The sequence below is a fragment of the Rutilus rutilus genome, assembly GCF_951802725.1.
Source record: "Rutilus rutilus genome assembly, chromosome: 21".
In the NCBI taxonomy this organism is placed as follows: Eukaryota; Metazoa; Chordata; class Actinopteri; order Cypriniformes; family Leuciscidae; genus Rutilus; species Rutilus rutilus.
In genome coordinates, this window is record NC_140226.1 from 12470823 (window position 1) to 12480206 (window position 9384).

Genomic DNA, 9384 nt, shown 5'->3' on the forward strand with positions numbered 1-9384 from the left:
AGTCAATTCCAGATCAATAAAATGACCATTTTCTCATAGGATATCCTGGGAAAATGTCACATGGCAGAAGAAAATGGTTTTCCGAATAATAGTTTTATTATGCTGACTAAATTATCTATCTGCATGCCAAGTAATTTATGTAAAAATGAACAATTAAAAATAGTAGATATAACCATTTACATATATTGCTTGCGTATTAATTATATATTTCATTCATATAAATATGAAATATATATTTAAAAATGCACTAATATGTAAAAAATAATAAATCGCTGTGAACACATTACAGAAAACATAAATATACCATAATCCTTAGAATCTTCTTATCCAAAACCTGTTCCGCCCACTATCCGAGTAGACCAATCAGAAACGAGGAGATGTGACGTAGTGCACGGTTGTGTTCTAGAAGTTTGTATGCGTATCATCGACGCAATTCATATTCCGTCGATACAAAGTATCTTTACTTGATTTATGCGGGGGGTTTTTTTGTGGTCACAACACCTTATGCATAATTATTTAAGGCAATCTCGCCTGGGTATCCATCTTCCTCCCTGATTTGATCGATTATTTCAGAGGGTGCGCAAACAGAAATGCGCATTGATGATCCTCTTCATTGAACTTCATGTTGAAGGCTGACGCCTACGGAAGTAACGTTAGCTCCAGTCGCACAACTGTCAACTGTCAGGTGTTCCTCGCGCTGGTCCCACTCTGTCTCTTCCAGTATCCCAGTCTGTCTCTTCCAGTATCCCAGACTGTCTCTTCCAGCTATGGCGTCGTTCAGCACCTCATCCAGCAGACCCTACCACATCATCATCTTCGGAGCCTCGGGTTTCACGGGACAGTTTGTGGTGGAGGAGGTGGCCCGCACCGCATCCGAGGGTCCCAAGGGGAGTTTGAAATGGGCCGTAGCCGGCAGGAATAGAGCAAAGCTGGAGAAAGTTCTTGAGCAGGCCTCCGGAGTTCTCGGTGGGTGAAGCAAACTCTGTAACGTTATTTGATTGAATTTAGTGAACTAATAAAACTGTAATATGCTTGAACCCTAGAAATCACCAGGTCTGCAGAAATACCTTATTGCTTAGTGTTACAGTAATTTATAGCTCTGTAAAATCATAATGAATAGGAATCTTTCAAACTATTTCAGAAACTTTTTTGTCTGGTTTCATTTATTGTTGGATGAACTGTGCTGTAGGAACAGCTACTATAAAAACTAGGGACTAACGTTATGGTAATGAAGCCAAAACTTTGGTTGTCATGGTCATTTTTACAGTAACGTTAACGTTAGATGTTGCAAGAGTCAAAGATAGGCTAATTGTTTATTTATTTATTTATTTATTATTTATTTTTGAGCTGTGTATGCATTGATTTGTATTAATTTTACATTTACCCAAAACTAGTTCTTATAATACTAGTAGGCCTACTAACTAACTAACTAAATAAATGGTAATTAAAAATGAAATAAACAACAACAACTCCTTAACAAAACGATTGCAATGAGAAAAGCACCTAAAATAGCTACAATTAAAATAACTGAAATATAATAGAATATAAAAATACAATAATACATCAATACTATAATAATAGCATATAAAAATACCAAAATAACATTACTCTATGACTACACTGGTTCTTAACTGAGGGGCCGTAAAACATTTTTATTAGCAAATTCTGTGTGTTGTTTTTTTATACCCCAGAGATATTTACTCATGTTTTGCATCTTTTATTAAAATGAACAGGATTGTTGAGCAGATTGGGTTAGCGAGAATATCTGCAGTAACAAATTGTGTTATCCATTTAGCAGAAGTACAAGAGGAAACATTCTAGACTGTTAGCGCTGCAAACTTGGCAAAGATGTCAAAGTGTTAGAAGGGTTGCAATGACCCAACTATATTGGATTGGACTTGACTTTGACCCACATCGTGGCATTCGCCAGTGAACCATTTTCTTACATGGTTGATACTTTTCTGCTTTGACAAATACATTCCTTCTTGTTTAGCTTGGATAATGCACATGCGTTTTGCTGGACAATAGGCTCTTTGGTCACGGTGGTCTTTTGGGATGGTTTAATTAATCCTGAACAGCTGATGGAAAATTATATTCCAGTGACATATTCCATGCCTTTAATCATCTAGCTTTGAATGGATTGGCTCAAACAGAACATTTGCTCACAGTTATATTTAGATTTCACGAAGAATGAATGTAGGCTGACCGGACACTGAATAACAACACGGCTATTAAGGATTTTTATGGTCAAGGTTACTTTACAAACTAAATGATGTATGATACTGAATTTAGCCTAGACTGTTTTGCATCTATGTAGTGCATTATATCATAAACATGTCAATTTGCATTAAATATGACATATAACCCAGCACTCTTTGCATAATTACAGTGTATGTCATGTTTAAAATGTTTGTTCTCAGGTAAGCCGGAGTTGAAGTCTGAAGTAGATGTCCTCATCGCGGATGTCAGCGATGCCGACTCATTGGCTGCCATGTGCAAACAGGGAGTCATTGTGCTCAGCTGTGTGGGGCCTGTAAGTACGCAGACTGTAGGACACAGAATCACTTATCTATGGGCAGCAATATATATGATTGGCCATCAAACATCGAGCTATAGATAAATTACTAACTGAATTTTAAGGCATCATGTTTACCCAGATTGCTACATCAGTCTGATAACTGATAACTCGCCCATATTGAGAGACTATATGCGGTTTTGCAATACTGTCCTTTAAAAAGAGATAAATACGTTTGTACATTGAACCTCAGATGATCTCCCTCAGTTTTCTTTAAATACATTTGTCTAAAAATAGTAAGGATGTCTAAAAGAGTATGGATTGTTTTGTTTTCTCAGATATTTTTAGACAATAGTATACGTATTGTATAAAATACATTTTACTCTACCATTCAAAAGTTTGGAGTCTGTAAGTCTCTTATGCTCACAAAGCCTGCATCTAGTTGATTAAAAAAAATACAGTAAAAACAGTAATATTGTGAAATATTATTACAATTTAAAATAACGTTTTTCTTTTTTAATATTCTTTAAAGGTATAGCGGAGGATTTTTTACTTCCGGGTGGATCACCTATACTATTGGTCCTCCTAATTGTCAATCATTCTGGTGAATCAATCAAACTTATTCAAAAAGTGGAGAGGGCGGGTCTTATCTAAAATTCGGAAAGATCCTCCACTATACCTTTAAAATATAATTTATTCATGTGATGGCAAAGCTGAATTTTCAGCATCATTACTCCAGTCTTCAGTGTCACATGAAATTATTTTTATATTTTTCTAATAATTCAACGGCCCGTCGTCAGTTATTTCTTAAATATTTATACTGTGTACATATTGTTGTATTATATATATATATATAATGTATATAAATGTATACTGTGTATATATACTGATATTTACTCATAACTTTTTGTATTTTTTTCTACAGTATCGATTTTTTGGTGATCCTGTGGTCAAAGCTTGTGTGGAGAACGGAGCACACTGCATTGATATCTCCGGAGAACCACAGGTGCTTTTCCTGACACTTTGTTCCCATTTGTTCCCATTAGCGGGGTGGTGTGGCGCAATGGATAAGACACATGCCTTTGGTGTGAGAGACCCGGGTTCGAATCCACTGTGAGACACCAATGTGTCCCTGAGCAAGACACTTAACCCCTAGTTGCTCCAGAGGCGTGCGACCTCTGACATATATAGCAATTGTAAGTCGCTTTGGATAAAAAGCGTCAGATAAATGTAAATGTAAATGTAAATTTCACTATTTACAATAAATCCATAAACTTGCTTTGATCATAACAATATTAAAGTCAAGCTTTCACAACCCGTTTTACTTCCATAATGTGACGTATTCCTCAATGAAACATAATATGCAACGACAATAAGAGGGTTTGGTGGCTTCAGCCGGAAAAGTAATTTTGCTTCAGATGGGTATCAAGTAAATTGGGTCTATTTTGATTTCCTGTTGATCTCAAAATTCAGAGATATGTGTATGTTGTATTTTCTGTAGTTCCTGGAGAGTATGCAGCTAAACTACCATGGCCAGGCTGCTGAAAAGGGCGTCTACATTGTGGGAAGCTGTGGTTTTGACTCCATTCCTGCAGACATGGGCGTCATTTACACCAGGGACCAGTTTAAAGGTATGTTTGTCATGTAATTATTGCATCATATTATGTTAAAAGATAATAAACTATACCAAATTATTTAATATTTTTAAATACTAATATTTTAGTAATATTAATATGCTGTTGTTTTCATTACCAGGGACAATAACAGCTATTGAGAGCTTTTTGACTGCAAATGCAGGGCCTGAGGTTGGTGCTCTTAAGTTTTAAACTTAAAACATATTAAGAATTAAAGCTGTGAACATTGGTATAGTCTGTTTTTTAAAAGGCCTTTGTGTTTAAGTCTCAGCTGACCCACATTCTCGTGTGTCCGCAGGGAGGCAGCATCCATGATGGCACCTGGCAGTCGGCCATCTATGGCTTTGCTGACGGCCCCAAGTTGCGAAGCCTCAGGAAGAAGTTTAGTCACAAGCCTCTTCCTGTGGTGGGGGCCAAAATTAAAAGGAGGTGTGTACAACAACAAGCAGACCCAGACAGCAACATAGTGTCGGCCAAGATCCGGCCCACATCCGGTACGTGTGGATTCCACGTGTACCAGATGTGGGCTGGATCTGGGCCAACACTATAGGGGATTTTTATAGGAACTTAGTTCTAGGAACTAGTGACCAGGGCAGTTTCCCGAGAACTAATGGTTCTCCTAGGAACGTTTTCCTGGTTGCATTCGCACCGCCAGTAGGAACTCTGAAGTGACATAAGGCGCGCTTGTTGTGACTTTTATTTTGACGGTGCGGCGGACCTTTATTTTGACGGCGCTGAGAACGCCAGCCAGAGCCACATATCGCTAGCCTGGTAATACCAGACTCTGCTACTTCACTTTGCTTCGTAGAAAGAGTCTGGAAGGGCATAATTGAAAAGTGTTTTCTTTCTCGTGGAGGGGGGGCGCTTGTCTGAAGTTTAAAATCATTGGTTACCCGTAAGCCAATCACATAACGTTTGGTTATGGCGTGTGTTATGCGCATGCTCAGCCGCATCTAACTTCCACTGTAAACGCATGTATGATGTAAAAACTAAACCATCGAGCGAAATACCGGAGTGAACATGGCTGTGAACGACTTTTGCAGATTATGTGAAGTAAATCTACGCATCCACCACGGTACAATCAGCGTCTACGTCACGGCTCTCAGCCCGCCCTCTGTTCGACGATTGGCCGGCCGTCTGAAGGCCGGTGGAAAACTGAAAGACAGGCTGCTATCTCAGACTGACTACAGGAGCGAAATGAAATTAGCGGAAGTAGGAAGTCTGACGTAGTCAGGCTAACATATCGCTCCCATTCTCCGTGTTCATTAGTTTACGATCTGTCCGACAGTCCTGTCTCATAGGATAGAACTGTTATACATAGAAAGTAGACAGTAGTGGAAAGTTATTAACGAATGCCGTGTGGTTGATGTCCAGTGTTGCTAGCTGAGCAGAAATACATAATCATGTTTCGTTTGGTCCCCTCAAAGTTGCGTTGGATTTTCTCCTCAGCGTAAAGGTTAAGAGGTCCATCTATCACTGTTTTCCATGTTCGTAGAGTTAGTTTCTAGAGTAAATATATAGCTATGTGTTTACATAGCTTTTTTTTTAAATGGCGGGTGCTGGTGTTTCGCGTGCGTTTGGCCAATCAGCGAACACACACTAACGTCACAGAGTTTCTATGGTGCTGGCTATTTTTTTACAGTCTATTGTTTAGACAAGAGGTCCTCGCTGCAGCCTGTAGCACGATGACGTAGCTGGATGATTCAATACGTACTGGACGCGCAGGCGCGGTGGTGTGTTTTGGTCTGTAAAAAAAAAAAAAAACTGAATTTAAGTTAAATATAAATGATCACTTGAGTGACAACTGCGTGATCTGACTGCTGTGTTGTCAGTTTGTATATTAAACTTTTTTTTTATGTATGTAAGTTAGCCTACTCATGGCATGATGTACGTACGTACATAAAACTCCGTCGCTATAGAAACAAAGACGCTAAAATGCAATCATGCAATGAGCTTCTCTACTACTTATTGTGAAATTGATTTCTTTGTATTTGCTATTAGTATTATCCATACTGAAAAATCCTTATGTTTTTATTCAACTATGTGTGTGCCTAATGAAAAATACGGGACAAATCCCGTCCCTTATTGATTTGATATGGGACGCATCATCTTACTTGTAAATACGGGACGATTCCATAGACAGTATATAAACGGACGATTCCGTATTTTAAGGGACCGCAAGAGGAAACTTATGTACAGATCACTGTGGAAAAATTAGTATAGCCATTAAAGAAGGAACTCTTACCAGGCAAAATATCATTAAGCACTTTTTTTCTGACAAGATTTAGTTTCTTGATGCTGTTATTATTTTAGCATTTTCCCTTGAACGTGTACTGGTATTTTAAGTTGTTTACAGACCGTATTGTATTGTGTAGGCCTACCTCTAGGATAAAAATTACAGAGACAATTACTTGACTCATTTTTGCTTCCACTCAACAGCAAATATGACCTGAATAAAATAAAATGGCTTTATTTTAAAATGTTCTGTATACACGCATTAAATCCATCACATTTAGGTTTAAAATCATGTGATTTAAAATGTTGTAAAATTAACTATTTTGCATGTAACGTTATGTAGAGAGAAACTAGGAAAGCATCACATTTATGTAAATAATTACTTATTCATCAATAATTACTTTTATCAGTAGGTTACTACTACTACACAGGTTAGAACATCATCTCAATACAATATTGAGCACATGTCACTTAAGACCAGCGCAATCGAATGCGAATTATAACCCAAACACACCTCCATTCAGTACGTATTGGATCATCCAGCTACGTCATCGTGCTACAGGCTGCAGCGAGGGGTGTCTCGGTTTAGACCCTACTCTGAAGTAGGAGCTAAATTAGTTCCTCCACAAGGAGTTCCTAGAACTAAAATCGTTCTAGGAAATGCACTACCGTTGAAAAGTTTGGATTGGTATGAAGTCTCTTTTGCTCATTGCTCTCCAAGGCTGCATTTGTTTGATCAAAAATACAGTTAAAACAGTAAATTAGTGCAATATTACAATTTAAAATAACTGTCCTCTATTTTAATATGGGTTAAAATGTAATTTATTCCTGTAGGGAGGAAGTTACATTTTCAGCAGCCATTACTCCAGTCTTCAGTGTCATGATGATGATGATGATGTTGATGAAAACAGTTGTGTTGCTTAATATTTGTGTGTAAATCATTTTATATATATATATATGTGTGTGTGTGTGTGTGTGTGTGTGTGTGTATACATATACATATATACATATACATTTATAATGCTTTACTGTCACTTTTGATCGATTTAATGCATCCTTTCTGAATAAAACCTATTAAGAAAAAAAAGGAAAAAAATAAATCTTACTGACCCCAAATGTTTTAATCGTTGTGTAAATGACCTGTTTATGATTGGTCTGTTATGGTTTAGTATCAGCACAATATCGTTCATCTAACGGACACAAATGTCTGTTATGAACAAAAACTGAATTTCTATCTCTACAGGGGCGCGCTGTTTTATAGTAATGAGATACAGCAATATGCACTTCCCTTCATGGGTTCCGACCCATCAGTGGTGAAAAGGACCCAGCGTTACTTACATGAAGAACTCAATGAGTCTCCTGTAAGTTATAAAACTATTAAATATTGCTTTCATTCATTGAAATAAAGCTGAAATAAATATCTATTACATAAAATTACTTGAACAATAAAATGACTGCAACAAAAATAAAGCAGTAATTCATAAATTCATATATTCCTTTTTCAATAGTCTTTTCTAACTCAGTTTAATTTAAAATATTACACGTTTTGTATGTACTGACATATTTTTTACAGGTTCAGTATGGGGCGTATGTTGGTGTCGGCGGTATTTCCAACATTTTTAAGCTCGTCTTCGCTGGATTGATGTTCTGGTTCCTTGTAAAGTTCAGCTTTGGCAGAAATCTCCTTATTAAGGTAAAGCATAATTTTGTGAAAGCCATATATTGCTGAAATATTGCATTTAATTCGATGACTGCATTGCAGATCTTGTGTTTTCTAATCAATGATATACTTTGCAGTTTCCAGAGTTTTTCTCATTTGGCTTCTTCTCCAAAGATGGTCCAACTAGAAAACAGGTTTTACACCCATATCTTCATCTAGTCTGTCAGCTAGAATCTTTACGATTACACGGACAGCTTCATTTAAATGTGATGTCTGCAGATGGAGGGCTCCTCTTTCCGTTTCATCTTTTTTGGAGAGGGTTACACTGAAGATCAGGACCTCACCGAGGGCAAACCCGACGGCAAGATCCGCACTGTGGTTAAAGGACCAGGTATGCATATTAACATCAGCCTCATATTAGTGTACATGAAAAGCTGCATCTGTATATATCTCATATCCCTTTTTTGTGTGTGGTGTTTTCCAGAGGCAGGATATGTCGCCACACCAATCGCTATGGTTCAAGCGGCCATTACCATGTTGAATGAATCAGATTCTCTTCCAAAAACGTGGGTTCTGCAAACTTATCCAGTCACTGTCATATATCTTCAAAGCTAAACCTAAATAAGCAAGTTGGTATTATTAAGTGTCACGTCCTGAATGTATGTTATTGGGTTTACTCTCCACAGTGGCGGCGTGTACACTCCAGGAGCGACGTTCGCCAAGACCACCCTCATCGACCGCCTCAACAAACACGGCATTCAGTTCTCCGTGCTTTAAGTCCCTTCTTCTGAAGCACCTATTCATTTTCTTGCTTGAGCGTTGAGAAATCTCGTTGCTATTTGAAGCTTCCTCGGCTATCTTACAGTGTTGCTGTTTTCCGGTTTAGTGTACTGGCTTGCGCACAGTTGACTGGGATGAATTTACTAGCATGCACTCTGCTCAAATGGCTGAGAAATTTGAACTACAAGTGTGGCACAAACACTCTTGAAATCCCTTCATTTTATCACGTGTTTCAGTTTGAAAGTTTGGAATTTGAGTTTTCTTTTTGAATCACTAACAGATATACTCATTCTCACAGATGACAGACATCTCTGAAAACATATTTAAAGCACACCCAGAGTTGAAAGAAAATATAGTTTAAGTTAAAGAATAAGTTTTTGTTATTGTCATGAGTTGTTATATTTGTGAATCCTATTACTAGAACAGGACAGTTAAACTAATACAAGAAATGAGAGAAAATGTTTTAGAGACCAATGAATCTGTGAGTTGTCTGAAAGATTGCAGAATGCTGTTCTGGCTTGTTTCTAACTAAATAAAGTACATATCAAATCGTATTTTGG

At 37.6% G+C, this 9384-nt stretch overlaps 1 protein-coding gene across 1 annotated transcript; it reads left to right on the plus strand.

Moving 5' to 3' along the window:
- The first annotated feature begins 352 nt into the window (after positions 1-352).
- On the plus strand, positions 353-9378 carry LOC311281176 (saccharopine dehydrogenase-like oxidoreductase). The gene is made up of 12 exons (XM_084393937.1): positions 353-966; positions 2421-2533; positions 3441-3521; positions 4017-4146; positions 4271-4320; positions 4448-4578; positions 7628-7745; positions 7958-8077; positions 8182-8238; positions 8324-8435; positions 8529-8610; positions 8731-9378. The coding sequence occupies exons 1-12, from the start codon at positions 768-770 to the stop codon at positions 8819-8821; spliced, it is 1284 nt and encodes a 427-aa protein (XP_084250063.1). The 5' UTR covers positions 353-767; the 3' UTR covers positions 8822-9378.
- The last annotated feature ends 6 nt before the right edge of the window (positions 9379-9384 follow it).

What these genes read in the sequence shown, in the direction of transcription:
- LOC311281176 (XM_084393937.1), top strand. Translation starts at nt 768, where the DNA reads ATGGCGTCGTTCAGCACCTCATCCAGCAGACCCTACCACATCATCATC. An exon ending in TGCTCAGCTGTGTGGGGCCT is followed by an intron (nt 2,534 to 3,440) that starts GTAAGTACGCAG and finishes TTTTTTCTACAG; the next exon opens with TATCGATTTTTTGGTGATCC. An exon ending in ATATCTCCGGAGAACCACAG is followed by an intron (nt 3,522 to 4,016) that starts GTGCTTTTCCTG and finishes TATTTTCTGTAG; the next exon opens with TTCCTGGAGAGTATGCAGCT.